This window comes from Mixophyes fleayi, chromosome 2 (genome assembly GCF_038048845.1).
Source record: "Mixophyes fleayi isolate aMixFle1 chromosome 2, aMixFle1.hap1, whole genome shotgun sequence".
NCBI lineage: Eukaryota > Metazoa > Chordata > Amphibia > Anura > Limnodynastidae > Mixophyes > Mixophyes fleayi.
The window spans coordinates 352,309,362-352,327,804 of record NC_134403.1 but is presented as its reverse complement, the minus strand read 5'-3'; the positions used below and the strand labels follow the sequence as shown (position 1 = coordinate 352,327,804).

General features: G+C 40.3%; 1 protein-coding gene and 1 long non-coding RNA gene across 2 annotated transcripts in view; both read left to right on the top strand.

Annotated features, from left to right (window-relative positions):
- The window catches only part of LOC142139484 (uncharacterized), a 507,294-nt gene that overhangs the window by 472,515 nt on the left and 16,336 nt on the right, over positions 1-18,443 (top strand). The window lies entirely within an intron of this gene.
- Positions 1-18,443, top strand: part of ADAMTS5 (ADAM metallopeptidase with thrombospondin type 1 motif 5) — a 73,751-nt gene that overhangs the window by 46,637 nt on the left and 8,671 nt on the right. The window contains exons 4-7 of the mRNA XM_075197129.1: positions 3,573-3,856; positions 5,431-5,614; positions 8,913-9,088; positions 11,073-11,248. Of these exons, the coding sequence (XP_075053230.1) occupies positions 3,573-3,856; positions 5,431-5,614; positions 8,913-9,088; positions 11,073-11,248 (820 nt within the window). The remainder of the gene's footprint in view (positions 1-3,572; positions 3,857-5,430; positions 5,615-8,912; positions 9,089-11,072; positions 11,249-18,443) is intronic.

The window sequence follows — 18,443 nt, the reverse complement described above, 5'->3', positions numbered from 1 at the left end:
CCGTCCATGATCTTATCTGTGTGGAGTTTGTATGTTCTCCCCGTGTTTGCTTGGGTTTCCTCCGGGTGCTCCGGTTTGCTCCCACACTCCAAAAACATACTAGTAGGTTAATTGGCTGCTGTTAAATTGACCCTACTCTGTCTTTGTGTGTTAGGGAATTTGGACTGTAAGCTCCAATGGGGCAGGGACTGATGTGAATGAGTTCTCTGTACAGCGCTGCAGAATCAGTGGCGCTATATAAATAAATGGTGATGATGATGATGATGATCAGTCAATCATCAGTCAAATTAGCTTCCAACTTTCATATACCGTTTGTTAAATATGTTGCTTTATCTTCTTGGTTCCCTTCTGTGTTCTTCATCAGGGCCTTTATATCAGCCACGCAGAATAGCTTATTTTTGTTGCCCCTACAGCACGGATCAGAATTAAAACTGCGACTTCAGCATCTGGGAGCATTAATAGCAAATTATTAAAGCACAAGATGCGGACAGTTGGGTTGGCTATTAACTTGGTTGATTTTCTAGGGCGTCTTTTTACACCCCTTTCTTGTGATTCTGGGAAAGCGCGTTCATTTCACAGTCTGAAGCTTCCCAGCCTAAATTGTAAAGTATATAATCTAATGAGCATTCTTTGTAGTTTCGCTCTAAACATCTAAGTCTGATAAAGCCATTTTCTTTATTCATAGACAGAACAAAGTCAATTTATTTCATTATTATTTTATGAGACAAGTCTTCCTTTTATCAAGTCGGTTTAGTTCTCTGGCACACTTAATTATTGTGATAACGAAATACAAAGCATATTTCTTTATCGGGCGTAATAACATGAAACAAGTACCATGGCAGCTAACTACTGAAGTACAGTGTCAAGCATTGCTTAGTTTCAACTGTGATATAAGTTTATTTCAGGACACATGCCTAATAAACTTTGCAAACGTTTCTTTTGAATTAACACGTGCAGATCATGTAATTTGTTATTTCACTTCTTCAAAATGAAGAGTTTTTATTCTGCTCTAAACAGATTGCTATGAATTATCACCCAACTGATATAATGTGTGTACAATTATAAGAACTAGCCATCTTTTGTAATGGTTTATATGTTGATGCTGGAAAAAGAGCTAACACGATAAAATCAATGATTTGTCTAAATAAAAAATAAACATCCCTACATATTTATTTTTTTACAGTGCATTAAATTATGTTTCCTTTAGTGTTAAGTTACAATAATATGACTTGGTTTTAATGGGTTTGAAGAGTTGAACATTTCGGGATATATATCACAGTGGACCCAAACTCCGTTATATTAGACAAAGGGTGGGATATGGAATTTTTATTAATGATCATTGGTCATAGTTTCCCCTTTAATTCAGTGTTGTGATTGCCAGTGTAACAGTGAACATACATGCCCGTTGATAAAAGCTTTTGGACGCGATGCTGAATTCTTAAACACGTTCAGAGGGTAGATGAGGTCACAAGGATTCTGTTTTGGAAATTACAGCAGTTCTGTTTTCACATCGGCCTTTTATACTCTACCAGCGGTCTGTTTTAATGTTCTGGTTCACATGTTACTGTTTCTTTCCATAATACCAACTACTCGTTTGGAAAAGTCGGGTCTGGTTTACAATGCCAGTGGCCGGCACAAGGGCACAAGTGTTTCAATCCCAGTGGCGTTGTGCCAAATAGCATTCTTTTGAGAGTCGCCAGAGCTTTGCTAAGTTCTACGGGGGCTCTTGTGTTTATATCTTTTTTTTTTCTTAGCTGAAAACTGCTGACAGTCATGGAGCCCCACTTAAAAAAGACTTTGTTGTAGCCAAGGATATGGAAAACATTAGCACAGGCTTATTCCCTTAGCATGACTTTTTATGCCGCACGTTGTCTGTGAATTTTATAAGTCTGTTTATTGATTTCAATCTGCTGGCAGTGAGATCTTATGCTGATTTCTTGTTCGCAATAAAATACATCTATTGCTTAAACTTCCCTTTGGAGTCTATTACGTCCTTTGAATGCAGCACTGTCCAAAAGCAAAGCCTTTTCCTTTTCATTACGGTACTAAAAGGAGGTTTCCTATTTCACAGACCCTTATTCTCTCGGAACCGTATCTGTGCTGGCTTTTATATTGTGTTTTTGTAGAGCTTTAACTGCATTATTGTGGTTTTATTTCCGAAAGATATTCTGCAAAAATATTACATTAAAAAAATAATAACAATAAGTAGAAGAGAGGCTTAAAATTTTGTATAGTAGCGTTTCTTGGCCATGGAAAATATTAATGTTTGACACAGAGATACTCACAATGCTTATTCTACTAAATATTCAGAATTACTGCATCTGAAATAATAAAAGTAGCCAAAGAATGAATTATAACTCCGCACATGCAGTGAGGTCCGGGCAGATTGGTAAAAGATGAACAAATCGCCTGACAAAATAAATTTGAGTTGACAACTTTATGTTCTTAGGGTCTTTTACATGTGTCCCAAAGTCAGGGATGAATATTAATATTCTTATTGCTTACATCACTAAATAATAATGATAGTAATATTTTAACTATACAATTAATGACAATTCTGAATTATATTGTTACAGATGAAAATACTAGAGATGAATATAGCCAACTATTCTGTGATTTCAATCATATATTACTTGCATAGATGTCTGTTACTTTGCAGAAATTTAGTTTACCCAACATTCTTTACCATAATAATGGGCTTTGCATAGTTTGTCAACAGCTAACAGTAGAGTGATTAAAGCATATAATAGAAATAATAAAGGCCTAAACAAGATCTTAAATTTATGGTATATACCTTAACTCGGTGGATCCCAAACTTTTTCAGTTCAAGGCACCCTTAGGGCCTCCATAATTTTATCAAGGCACCCCCTAAGCCAAATTAATTACCAAGTAGTCCCCCGCCTTGCTTACCACTGGCCCTGGCCGAGGCACCCCTGTGAGATCACCGAGGCACCCCAGGGAGCCTAGGCGCACAGTTTGGGAACTACTGCCTTATCTTAAACTGCTAAACCCAGTGACAAAACTATATTCATTGCAGGCGGTGTGTCGGCTCTGTTGAGTGGTGCCCGGTATTACCTGTCCTTTGTCTGCTCCAGAGCATGCTCAGAAGATCTGCCCTGGGACTATATAGCCTGACATCATGACGGCCTAGAGAGCAGATTGATCAGAATTGCCAGCTCCACTCCAAATGTTGCCAATGGGCCTGGCAGTGGTGGAACCGTGCATCAACGGGCCCTTTATCTAAATTTGGGTAGGGGTCCAGCAATGCAATTCTACCAACTGGGCCCCCTTCTCAGAGTGGGGGGCCTCTTCTGAGCATGCATGGTCCTCAGAAGATGTCTCTACTTTGTTCTTTTGGGAGCAGAGCAGGAGGAGGGGGAGGTGGGCGACCCGGCATTACTGGGCTTTTCGCACGTCTGGGTCCTGTAGTCATCACACCCCCTGCACCCCTTATTGTTACGGCCCTGGGGCCTGCTAGTGGACAGGTACACCCCTGACTATATCCATGGCCAATGCCAGATAGCGCTTACTGTAATTCCCTATCTAAGTTTTTCACACAATCTATTTTGCAGGAAACTGTTTGCTAGACCAACCCAGAAATCAGATTTTGGGACCCGAGGAGCTCCCAGGGCAGAGCTATGATGCCATCCGTCAGTGCAAGCTTGCCTTCGGGCCCACCTATACTGTGTGTCCTGGGATGGATGTCTGCTCGCGGCTGTGGTGTGCAGTTGTTCGCCAAGGTCAGATGGTTTGTTTGACCAAGAAACTACCGGCTGTGGAAGGAACACCCTGTGGGAAGGGGAGAATATGTCTGCATGGCAAATGTGTTGATAAAGCCAAGAAGAAATACTATTCGGTATGTATGTTACTAACACTTACTGAACGTATGCATATGTAATTCAGTCATTGGTTCATTGCAAACTTATTGAGATTTATAGACGAAGAGTTCTAACTTTTTAAATCAGGTCTTAAACATCTACTCTCTCCAGGAAGGGATCGCTTGAAGCAGCAACTGAAATAGAGCATTTCTCATCCCTTATGTAAACTAATAAGACATATGTATTAAGGTGATTAGGGGTGTTCCTGCCATGAGGATATAAATATTACTCCTCAGACACCAGCATGAAAGTGGAGCTCTGCGAAGAGGTTACACTACTGCTACTGCTGCCGCTCCTTCATAAGCTGGCATCATGAGCGTACTGTGACTCCAAGGGATATGGAGGACAAGCTACAGTTATACCTGGCTCCCGATACTTATTTCTTCTCTCCCCCATATCTCCCCCTTCACTGGGTGGGAGTGGCAGTAGTGACTGGTGGAGGGATAGGTGAGAAGCACTTTTTTATGTTAAATATAATTCTAAAAATAATACCGTCTTAGGAGACATTAGGGCCAGGAATGGCACTGAGTGTAGCATGGTGGCTTAGTGGTTAGCACTTCTGCCTCACAGCACTGGGGTCATAAGTTTGATTCCCGACCATGGCCTTATCTGTGTGGGGTTTGTATGTTCTCTCTGTGACTGTGTTTGCGTGGGTTTCCTCCGGGTGCTCCGATTTGCTCCCACATTCCAAAAACATACTAGTAGGTTAATTGGCTGCAATCAAAATTGACCCTAGTCTCTGTCTGTCTGTGTGTGTATGTTAGGGAACTTAGACTATAAGCTCCTATGGGGTAGGGACTGTACAGTGCTGCGACATTAGTAGCACTATAAAAATAGCTGATGATGATGATGTAGCGTACACTATAAAATACAAATTAAGTGTCTTCGAAAAATGAAAAAATATTAATATGAAAACAAGAAAATGTAAATTGTATGAAATGATTTCCAATATTTGTCTGGGCCCCAAAACCTCCTGCCATTGACCGGTGCCTCATTGGTTCATGAGCCTTGTGTTTATGTACACAGTACTGAGCAGCATGGATTCCTATCAATATGGTAAAACTGGCTGAGATCTCAAAGCAGCAGCTTTGTTTCCTTTTTTTTGAGGCAAATCAGGAATGCTGGAAAGAAACTATACAGTAGAATAAGTAATCTTTACAAACTAGACATAAGGTCATCCTTTACTAGGCCACCATACATAGGGTTGGTTGTTCCTAACTGATCTGGTTCTCTAAGGTTCTGGAAGGTTCAAAAACACAGCAATCAGTGGATATTAAGAAACTGTAGCGGACAAGGAGAATTGACCCCTTGTTACTGCCTAATGAATGCGGTGGAAGTACTAGTTATATGGAATAAGTGATAATAAATCTAATACGTTATATCAGATTGTGTTGTTAACTATCAGAAGAATATTGCATAATGATTTTCATTTGTACTGTTGGTTTTCACCTCTTCAAGTTTCAAATGTTTTTTCATTTGTTTTTCCTGTAGTTACATTGCGTCAAAGGTACTGATATTTTTTTATTCCAATAATATGATCTTTATATTGCAGATTTCCAGTCATGGTAATTGGGGATCCTGGGGCCCTTGGGGACAGTGTTCTCGAACATGCGGAGGAGGAGTCCAGTTTGCCTATCGTCACTGCAATGACCCTGCCCCGAGAAACAGCGGCAGATACTGCACAGGGAAGCGCGCCATAAACCGATCCTGTAACGTGAACCCGTGTCCATCTAACGGTAATAAAGTTTCCTGACAATTCGTTTTGGATAAAATGAATACAACTTAAGACGTAAAACACATGAAATGATCCTGTGGTTTGGGGCTAATGCCTAACGTCAGGATGAGTGGCCAGTAGAGATGAGCAAAGTTGCAGTCGATTGTCACGTTCGATATTTGCTTCCGTGACCAGCGGGAGCCTATGCTGGGGGCCTCTAGTGAAGCCTATTTGCCTATTTGACAAGGGCTTGCAGCAGTACAACTACTCACGCTATCCTCAGGGGCGCACGCAGGATTGTTAGGGGTGGGCCCGTCCGTCCCCGTCCCCCACCGAAAAAAAAACAAACAAAAAAAACCCCCAAAAAACGTTTCGGCAGCACTATACTATACAGCAGCCGCGGCGCTGTATAGTACAGTGCCGCTATGTGGGGCACTTCGTTAGCGGAGGGGAGGGGTTTCTGGAGACCCAGAAACCCTCCCTGTGTGCGCCACTGATCCTCCTATCATTATTGCCATCTCAGAATGGTCAACAACGGGAAAACATTTTTTGGGGCATATTCAATTGTCGGCGGGATCCCACTGCGGAAAAACGAATACATGTAATACGGTAATTTGTAGCTGGATTTCAGCTCGCGGCTCAGGGAGCTGCGAGCTGAAATCCAGCGAGTAAATTACCGTATTACATGTTTCTCCACGCACGATTACTGTAACATCGGTAATCGTGCGCATACCGCGGGATTTTAGGCAATCCCGCGGACAATTGAATATGCCCCTTTAAGTTTATTGTACAGTGAGACCCTGGCCTGGTAAACAGTAAGACTCCTCTTGTAGCTGCCTATATCATCTGGTAAATTGGGCGATGGTAGATTTTGTATCGCAGCAATGAGCAGCAATAGATAATCTGCAATATCGCCCCTTTAATGATAAATAGACCACATAGTTTTATCAGATGTCTTGGGACTGAATGTTTGCACTATTCAAGCAAATGTCACTTCATCTGCATAGAGAATGTGATTAGAATTCCATATATGGGATGCAGATTTCTCCACTTTGCACGGAAGCTGGACTGACCGCATGGTGCAGTTGTCAGCTCCACCCCCATCCTTGCCTGGTTTCTGCTACAGATAAAACTGTAACAAAGCTATAAGAAATGGAGGTAGTATATATAACGGCAACATTAAATATACATTATTATGCTATATATGTGCCACGTGACTGCCCTGCTGACACTTCAGTGATTATTCAGCATTTAGCCCAAAAATATATTGTCCCGCAGTTGTGCTGTCTCACCTAAAGCACTCTAGGGAAAGGTGCTGTCACACTAGCTGAAGAAAAAAATGCTGACTGTTGCAGTTAAAGAAATGAAGTGACATAGATTACAACAGGCAGGGAACTGCAGAGTTGAAATCTTGCATTTCATTTGATAAAATAAAAAAAGGTGTTTTTTCAGCCAGCGTGTCACTAACCTAAAGAGACCGCTCCAGTAAACCGGACACAATTAAAATACCCATACTGCTTTGCTGAGTTTACAAACATGCTTGCTTCAGCCTTGCATTTTATACCATGCAGACCAGCATCTGACCTGACGACAGTGCTGAGATGTAGCAGTCTCACATTGTTCATTCATAGAAATGTTTCTAATACTGGATCAGGAGTTTGTTTTTTAACCGCACATTTCACTAATCTTTTCTGAATGAATCAAACCAAAAAACATCATGTGGGATGGAATAAAACAGCTGGTAGACCTGATTAATTTGCATAGAAGGGCATGCTGGGTAAAAATCAGCACAGCAGCAACATTACCAACAGTGCCAGAACATTCAAAACCGATTATTTTAAATGAAAATAGGGAGCATATCTATACAACTTTATTCCAGTGAATTAATATGGAAGTGTGAAGCTGCAGCATACAATAAATATGTAGATAAACAAACAAAATGGCTGCCATTGCATGCTGGGAATTGAACCCTGGAGAGCCACAGATTGCCCAAACTTGCTCTACAGTATATATGTGATAGCGTGACTCCTACTGTAGATTATAAGGATATAACTGAGGATTTAACACAGAAATGCACAAAGCTGCAGGCCAAGGGTTTTTACATAAATCACTAAAATCAGAGATGACATCTACTATCCCTAATCATATACAGTAGGGAATGTATTCGTCCTTTATAATATACAATTTTTTCTGATGAAGTGATTGACACTCACCGAGAAGGTTGTGCATATATTAGCATCACTTGTGTATTATGCAATAATAAGAATGATAAAATATACTGTACTACCTGTAGGGTAAACACTTGGACAAGACTTGTGCATGAATGATGACAATCTGATAGATAACAAAAATAATCAAAGCATAAGAGCAATCTCTTCCTGCCTCAGTTTTCATGACATATTACAGACTGAGCGCGGGGGGAATCTGTGTGATCTGTGACATACTGTAAATTAAATTTTACTTTATCTGGGGATGTGAACAGTTAGGTGGAAATATTATACATGCATGATATTAACACGGTGCTGTGAGTGGGGCCTGCTATGGGTCTCTCACTGTTAATAAAGAATGTTGTTAAATTTCGTTGGCGTCTACAGTCTGTTTTGCAAGCATACCAAACCATACCAAATACATCTGTCATAAGATATAAGAAATATGTATCTCAATGATTTATTTGACAGAAAATAATTTTCTAAACAAGGTAAAGGAAACAGCAAATAAAGAGGGGGGGAACTAAGACGCAAAAGAATACATTATACATTTTCTCAATTGCTGGCGATGGATATGCTTGTTCATTTTATTTTAACGCTTGGAAAAGACAGAAGAGTAACATTTTTTACCCTACGCATTTCTCAAGTTAGGGTCAACTCTGATTTTTTTTGCAGGTCTGATTATGATATATCAGAGGTATCATGTGACCTGTAAGACTGCAAACAAAAAATGTAATACATCTGATGTGCATGTGGAGACACATCTAAGTTATTTCATTTTTTTAAAGAGATACTAAATACAAAAATAATTAATTTAAAGGGTTTCCCACCCTTCCTGGTGTCAAGTCAAATCACTGCATTGGCCGCTGTCAGGCCAGAGGAAATTTGAAAGGGCTTGGCAAGTTGGGCTTCAGTAAAGCACATGTGATTGGTCTGGAACCATGAGTAGCTAATCACTTGTCACCTTTCCCAGTGCTTCATAACTGTACTAAGGTGCTTATCCAAAGTGGACAAGTCCTTTAAGTATGATTAATTAATATATTTAAAGCATACTACTCAAAAGAAATGGAAAATATAAGAAACACAACTTTGACTTCTCTTCTTTTTTTTTAGCTAAATCATTTCGTCAGCAGCAGTGTGAGGCAAGGAACGGTTACCAGACAGATGCAAAAGATGCAAAGACGTTTGTAGAGTGGTTTCCTAAGTATGCAGGCATTCAACCCGGAGATGTCTGCAAGCTCATATGTCAGGCTAAAGGAACGGGGTACTATGTTGTCTTTTCACCAAAGGTAATTTTATAAAAATATATATTTATACATATATATATAATTAGCGAACGTAAACACATATATTCACATATACAACGTGTGTGTGATGTCAGATTAGATTACCAGCAAAACTTTTTATATATGGAAGGTTATGTGATAAAAAGAGTAAGATCCAAGTACCTGGCTCTACTGCCTCCGACCTAGGATCATCCCGGACACCCCCACACCATACCCAGAAACTAATAAGACATTTCCTGAACACAGCTAACTGTTAAATCGCTTCCAATTGGAAAATTGTTAATCCCCCTTCGTTAACCGCCACAAATAACAGTATTTGGTTCACCTAGCGCAGAGGCAAACGCTGGATTTGTATAGGAGGGTTTCCACACCACGCCACCAGTGGGCATGACCAGCATGCAGGGGGGGGGGGCGTGGCTATAATTTTAGACAGTGTTTGGCTGCTCTCCAACTCTTCCTATCCCCATAATATAGATGGGCAATGCTGTGTGCACTACTGTTAGGTGCTCGCAGCTCTCCCTTTTCAAGCAGAGCTGTGTGAAGTGGGAGCAGGGTCCAGCCACTTCAATTATACAGTTCCCCAGGCTTGGAGGGGGTATCCAGGCACTAGGAAACCCCCTCCCCCTCGGTTTGCCTATGTAGCGTATGGAGCGTATCGCTGCCACCTTACATAATACACATAACAGTTTACAGGGCTTGGACAAATTATTATAAGGCCAAACCACACTTAAATACCATATATTCTATCCTTCTTTTTAGCTCAATTCAAGTAAACATAGACTCTCTTCTGTTTCCTTGCTCCCACTCCCTTCCCTCTCCAGACATTGTACCTAGATGGGGGGAGCACACTGTCTCATATTTTCAGTACTTCATATTTTAAAACCTTACCCTCCCTTTGCTAACTTCCTTTCCTCCTGACCCTTTCCAACCTAACATTCCCATCTCTTCCTCTACTCTAAACCTATTTTTATGTATATTCTTATGTTTAACACGTTTCTTATCCTATAAAACCTAATAAAAGAGTATATGTTAAAAAAAAGAGTAATAAAAAATCAATTTAATATCAGATTAAAGTGAGATTCAAATGGATTAAAAATGTTTTCTTTATAACATCATATATAAGCACCTTCTTAAGAGGAGCAGGCAATAAAAATGACTTATCCACAGGGATGGCTGTGAATGGAGGAAATTATATTTCTCCAGCAGGGATTTAACTGAAGCCCTGCACAGAGAGCAGAGTAAGGGATAGAGGAGAAATTGTAGGAAGGGAATGTTTAAATAAAAATGTTTTCAGTTCACAATTACTTTTTATGCAAGTTCATATTCTCATAGATAGTTTATAATAATTACTGACTGCTGAAAAAGAGTTCTGGGTGGCAGAGTTCCACATAAGTCACTTGTACCACCATCATCATCATCATCATCATCATTTATTTATATAGCGCCACTAATTCCGCAGCGCTGTACAGAGAACTCATTCACATCAGTCCCTGCCCCATTGGAGCTTACAGTCTAAATTCCCTAATATATACACACACTCACACAAAGACAGACAGAGAAGGAGACAGACAGAGACTAGGGTCAATTTTTGATTGCAGCCAATTAACCTACCAGTATGTTTTTGGAGTGTGGGAGGAAACCGGAGCACCCGGAGGAAACCCACGCAAACACAGGGAGAACATACAAACTCCACACAGATAAGGCCATGGTCGGGAATCGAACTCATGACCCCAGTGCTGTGAGGCAGACGTGCTAACCACTAGGCCACTGTGCTGCCCCACCATCTTTCGCATATAGCGGTAGAGAAGGAAAGGATTCTATTCTGAATTAATTATGTACGTTATAACCTACTACATCTGATTGCTATGTTACATTCAGTTTGAAAACTGATAATAGTTTTACATTAAGAATATATTAAGTAGTTTTAAGTGCGTGTTTTCAAGACAATAACTCAATATGCAATTTTTGTATTTTCTTTCCTCCGCAGGTGACCGATGGCACTGAATGTAGACCATACAGTAATTCTGTCTGCGTAAAGGGGAAATGTGTCCGCACAGGGTGTGACGGGATTATAGGGTCCAAGCTTCAGTTTGACAAATGTGGAGTTTGTGGAGGAGATAACTCCAGCTGTACTAAGGTTGTTGGCACCTTTACAACTAAAAGGTATTAAACTTTCTATAGACGATGATAAAAATTGCATAAGCTGATCATTCTGTTGAGAAGGTCATGGAATGTTCAACGTCTGGTGGACTGTAGAGGATCATTCATACGTTTGTAGTATTAAACCAAACATCCTGCCTCTGGCAATGGAGACCCGTGAAAGATATATTGTCATAAAACGGAGGCAATGATCTGAAAAAATAGCGGAAAATAGATATATTATATGGACTTATACATGTAAACTAGCATTAGCTGGAAAATAGTCACCTGTAGTGTTTTCTAAGAAGTCTCTCGTCAAGGACTACTGAGAATTATTAACACTTCCTATTTAATTCCTGACAAAAAGATTTTCTAGTTCAGTTCCTATTATTTAGGGGAAGTTTAACTCTTAGCGGTGAACACTCTTCTCAGTCCTGCTAGACCAGAACCTGTAAATAAGACTGAAAATTGTGAAATCCAGAATCCGCTCATGAGAAAAACAATTGCTAGAGAACAGGTCTATAAGATAGAAAATTACTGGAGAACAAGTCTATAAGACACACAATTGCTTGAGAACTAATCTATAAGAGAGACAATTACTTGGAAACTAGTCTATAAGAGAGACACTTGCTTGAGAACTAGTCTATAAGAGAGACAATTGCTTGAGAACTAGTCTATAAGAAGGACAATTGCTAGAGAACTAGTCTATAAGAGACACAATTGCTGGAGAACTAGTCTATAAGAGAGACAATTGCTGGAGAACTAGTCTATAAGAGACACAATTGCTGGACAACTAGTCTATAAGAGAGACAATTGGTGAAGAACAATTCTATAAGATTACAAAGTTGTTGTGTGGATGGTGCTTGTGATCTTTATACTCTTATATTTCCATTGGCTGTTAAGATAACTAAATATGGGCAGTTTCCCCAATTTGGTTGTTTTCAATTCTAACACTGCTCAAGCTCAAATGGTGAGAATTTCTGCTATAATTTGGCACTGACCTTAGAATCAGGCTTGCAGGTAAATATGATCAGCTGGGGGTCTATCTGTAATCTGGTGCTTCAGTGACTCATTGCATTTGTTCTAACAGCATAAATGTATTCAACCCACCAAGATTGATATACACTCAGAGTAGCAAATGAGCCTAAGTTATCTTTTTAGAACTTCTTGTAAAAAAATGTTTAAGGTTTTTAGAGTCTTTTCTTGAAGTTCCATACTTTACTAATAGACATTGCTGAGGATTCTTCGCATGACATTGCTTCTTATCTGCAAAGGTTCGCTTTAATCTAGATGCGTTTCACCCGTCTTGCTCACTTTAAGTTCTAAAAGCAGTGGAGCTAAACAGAAGATATTAAAATGAACTTGGTAAGATACTCTTTTTTTATATGGGATCCTTAGCCTGCAAACATCTCCCTTCACTTGGCCATGAAAGACGCTTAATATGCTGGTGCCTTTATACAGATTCTGATGGAGAACTGAGTGCTTCTAATGTTAAAATACAATTTAAAACTGAATGGAAAGTGAATTCCTTAGCCTGCAAATTGGCCTTTACTGAACGCACTACTAGCGACACTCACTTCTTTAAATTGCTGTGAACTTCAATCCATTCCATTTGAAAGAGGCATTTAAATGTTACAGAACTCTACACAATAAAGCAATATAAATTGGTATAACTTACTAAGCAGTTCCACATCTCTTGATACTTTAAAACACACACAAAAAAATAAAGAAATACACAAAATCTTTCTGCCATAACTTATACTTGTATGGGGAGCTGTGTGCAACTAGGTTTTGAAATTTATAACTGTTATGTCTAGAAAAAAATATATAGGTCATGCTGTAGGCACTTACCTAGTTGGTCTTGTAGAAAATTCTGGTGTGACCAAATCCATTTTTATATATTGAAGATCTCATTAAAGGATGTCTTTAAAAGGACAAGAGAATGCAAAGAATAGTTTATGTTTATATATGAAGCACCATTATCTTTGATTTTTCGGAATTTGTTAAATGGTGCAAAATAGCAGTCCCCATAGATATCTATGAGCAGGGGAGGGCTGGCAGATTTCAGCCCAGGGGGCAAGCACACAGCAGCGGCCCATCCTTAAAGGGTGGTTTTTGGTGCAATATATATTTATCTATATAAAAAGAGGCTATTGTAGTGTTGCCTAATCCATATATATATATATATATATATTATGCCCAGGCCCAGAGCTGAATTAAGGCTCTGGAGGGCCTGGGCCCTTTAGACTGGGTAACTTCCTATGATGTAGCATGGTTATCATTTTAGACAAATGCACAGGCAATACTGTGTGCACTTCTGTTAGGTGCACACAGTTCTGCCTTCACGAGCAGTACACAGTGAAGCGGGACATACCTCCCAACTAAGGGAAACACTGACCCAAGTTCGGAACTATCTCACCATATTTAGGACAGTTGGCAGACTGTCTTGCTCTCTCCTACCTGTTTTTGTCACTGTCACCCCTTGTGGCTGATGGTTACTTTAACTCATTTGCTGGTTGTCTGGATCCTGGAATATTGGAGGCCCTATTTGGAAAAAAAAATGGGTACATAAAATTTAGAAAACTCCAACAAGTCCCAGTGTTAAATCAATAGCACCCATGTTTTATAATTAGGCCTCCCTCCAGCCACAACAATTTAAAACAATAATATTCATATTTGCTAAATAGATCTCCTTCCCTCCAACCAACCCTGACATTAGATAGCAAACATATTTAATATATAAACCTATTTCCCTCCCCTCAAACAGCCCCAGCATTATTTTAAATATCATTTACGTCTAACAAATATAACCATTTCCCACAATAATCCCAGGCATTAAATAATTCATAATCACATTTAATAAATATACCTCATTCTCCCCAAACAGCCCCACAATCAATTAATAGCTCACCACCCCAGCATTAACTTAAAGGTGCAATTACTCCATCTTAAATTCATAGGACCCACTATTAAATTAAATTGTCCCACCATCACCCCACAAATAAAATAGCACCCAATACTTAGCCCCCACCTGCACTCCTCGATTAAATTGATAGCCTACCTCCCACATTATATTAAGACCCCCTCCCTCACGCACACTATACATATACCCTTCCCACACTCAATACATACATATACTGCCCCCACAAACACACACAATACATACATATACTGGCCCCCACAAACACACAATACATTCATATACTGGCCCCCACAAACACACAATACATTCATATACTGGCCCCCACAAACACACACGATACATTCATATACTGCCCCCACAAACACACACACAGGCCCGGCGCTCCCATTAGGCAAGGTTAGGCACTTGCCTAGGGCGCCGGGCTCTGGAGGGCGCCTGGAGGGCGCCCTCCAGAATGAAAATTACTTTAAAACTGTGTGGCGACCGCTGACCATACCTGTCACGGCCGCCGCACAGCATTCAGATGCACGGGGGAGGGGGGAAGAGGCTATTGCTCACCACCGCCGCCTCTCTGTTCCGTCTCCTCCCCTCCGCTCACTAGTGTTAGTGAGTGGAGGGGAGGAGACGGAGCAGAGAGGCGGCGGTGGTGAGGTAAGGAAAGACGGGGTGAGGAAGGCGCCGTTTTTGCAGGGGGGGGGGGGGGGCGATTTTTTCAAAATGCCTAGGGCGCCATGGACCCTAGCACCGGCCCTGCACACACAATACATTCATATACTGCCCCCACAAACACACACAATACATTCATATACTGCCCCCACAAACACACACAATACATTCATATACTGCCCCCACAAACACACACAATACATTCATATACTGCCCCCACAAACACACACAAAACATTCATTTACTAGCCCCCACAAACACACACAATACATTCATATACTGCCCCCACAAACACACACAATACATTCATATACTGCCCCCACAAACACACAATACATACATATACTGCCGCCCCTCCCTACACACACAATAAATACATATACTGCCACCCCTCCCTACACACAATACATTGATATACTGCCGCCCCTCCCTACACACACAATACATACATATACTGCCCCCACAAACACACACAATACATTGATATACTGCCGCTCTCCCTACACACACAATACATTATATACTGCCCCCACAAACACACACAATACATTCATATACTGCCCCCACAAACACACACAATACATACATATACTGCCGCCCCTCCCTACACACACAATACATACATATTCTGCCCCCACAAACACACACAAGACATTCATATACTGCCCCCACAAACACACACAATACATACATATACTGGCCCCACAAACACACACAATACATTCATATACTGCCCCCACAAACACACACAATACATTCATATACTGCCCCCACAAACACACACAATACATACCTATACTGCCCCCACAAACACACACAATACATACATATACTGCCGCCCCTCCCTACACACACAATACATACATATACTGGCCCCCACAAACACACAGTACATTCATATACCGGCCCACCTCTCAAACAGACATTAATTTAGCATACTGACACTGACATACACAATATTAATATAATACACCCCCCCCCCCCCTCCCCCGGCACTTACCTTGCTCAATCCCACGCGCTGTCAGTTTCTTCAGACATGGTGCATCATGCGAGCATACTAAGTGGGAGGGGAAACGGATCGTTAGGATCCGCGGCCAATTGAAGGTGGCTGGTCCCGGGGGAGGGGCCAGCCACCGAGTACAAACGTGGCGGCCCGAAATAATGTTTTTATGTCCGAACTGGGGGACATGTGCCCCCCTGCCCCCCCCCCCCCCCGGCCCAGCCCGTCCCTATCTATGGGGACTGCTTTGGAGTTTGAAGACAAATGCAAAGCAGCAGATATCTATGATATCTGCTGCCATGTCCTCTTAATGAATTTCAACTTTACTTTAAAGTGTGGCTGTCCCCTGAAACAGCCATTTTGAGGGGAATTTTGCTGTAAAAACAGATTAATAAATAGGCCCCTAGACATTTACTATGCACTGAATATTTTCCGCTATTGTTGTACAGTGTCTAAAGTGATATTGATATAAAACTAAAAAAGCGATGCAACATTGTCAGTTACGCTAGCTGTGATATAACTGGTGTTTGCCTCTTGTGAGAATCCACCAATCTGTATAGAATATGTTTCTGAATTTGGATACTGCAAGTTAATCACATAGGGCTTGAGTCATTAAGGAAAGTAAGACAAAAAAAGGTGTACATGTGATACTGGACAAAACCATGTTACAATGCAAGGGGTGTTAATGAGTTTATTATTTTGCACATAAGTTAAATCCTGTTTATTTTTTCATCTAGCACACAAATACTTGATAGCTTTATTTTTACACTGAAATTTAAACTTGATCTAGGACATGTCCTATCCCAACTATAAATCTGTCCTCACATTTTAAATTTACCTCCCCTCCAATGCAACATTTTTCTGCCCAGGTTAAAACGTTATTCCTTTTTTATGCTTTGCTCTCCTTAATGACTTAGGCTCATAATCTTCTGAACAGATATAGCTCCTTAACTTAAATGGTAAGAAATGTACCTGTTTCATAAGCAATGCCTGCTTTCCTTAAAGGATTGAACAGACCGTGTATACAACAATTTACTTAAAGAGACACACATGAGTTATTTCATTTATATTAAAGATCATTTATAAACTATAAAGTACGGGGGTATGCCAAGCAATTCATTTCCCGAGGATGTATCTAATTGTCTGTCTTATGCATAACAAGAACCAAGACAACATTCAGGTATTTGAAACAGCTCCTACTTTGTGTGATTGCTGTTCTGGCTGGAAACGCGTAGGGTGGAAAGTGTAAATGCAACTTCAAAGTGCACCCTCCTTTCATTAATTTCAAAGTTTCTGTTTTCTTCAAAAATACTGCTTGGTTGTGCCTCATTTGTGATTTAAATAAACCATAGAAGTGAGAGGACATCAGGAGCTTATTACATTCGTTCCATTGAAACGCAGAACTTTTATGGGGAAAAATGCTTTGTGGCCAAGAGATTTACCCTGTAAATATCCTCTCTCCTCCCTTTGCATCCAATTTAAATATCTTGTTCTAGAAAATTAAATTTAGTTGTTGCATGTGGCAGTAAAATGTGGATCCTCGCCTATATGCAGCTATTAATGATTAACATACCTCCACAGACACTGCAGTTATCGCTTGCAGATTCCATGAGCATTGCTGAAAATCAGGTGCATTGATGCAAAAATAGACACATGTCATAGAACATCATTTGCGCTACAGCTACGCAATTTTGCATGTTTGTAAATGACTCTCATTGTTTAGTTAAATAATAACCAGGGGCCTGATTCATTAAGGATCTTAAATGAAGAGGATCCTTATTTCAGTCTCCTGGACAAAACCATGTTACAATGCAAGGGGTGCAAATTAGTGTTCTGTTTTACACATAAGTTAAATACTGACTGTTTTTTCATGTAGCACACAAATACTTGATAGCTTATTTGTACACTGAAATGTAAAGTTGATATTTGTGTGCTACATGAAAAAACAGGCAGTATTTAACTTATGTGCAAAACAGAATACTAATTTGCACCCCTTGTATTGTAACATGGTTTTGTCCAGGAGACTGAAATAAGAAATTTCTCAAGTTAAGATCCTTAATGAATCAGGCCCCAGGATTTCATATATCTTCATTTATCAATGTGGATCTAAGCAAATATTCAGCTCCTGCACCCAATGAACTACGTCCAAATGCTTTACCGCCCATCTAACGGGCTATATATTCTCCCTAGCAATAGGCTATAGTTTCATTCAACTACAACAGAAGTTGCGCATTACGGGTCAGCTTTCATGTAGACTATTTTGGGAAAACCTTGAGCTGGTGGAAATGTAATTAGAGATATTTTACTCTGTTGAGAAAGGGAAATGCTATTTTTAAGGCACGGTGCCTAAAACATAGTTCTTGCTTCAAACGTTTGGCTGCGGAGGGACGTAGGATAGAAATATTTTATTTCCAGACTAGGAGCCTAGGAGCTGTGGGCTTACAGCGGGAAACAAAATATCTAATGTGCTCGCAGATACTGTGCAGGCAATGTCTAAATCGTCTCCTCTCGTTATTTGCAGTAAACCAGACCTTGTATTATTCTCAGCAAGTACTTGGATATATTGACCTGGGACTGGATTAACTAAACTGTGGCATTACATGACACTGCCCACTAACCTACATACAGGA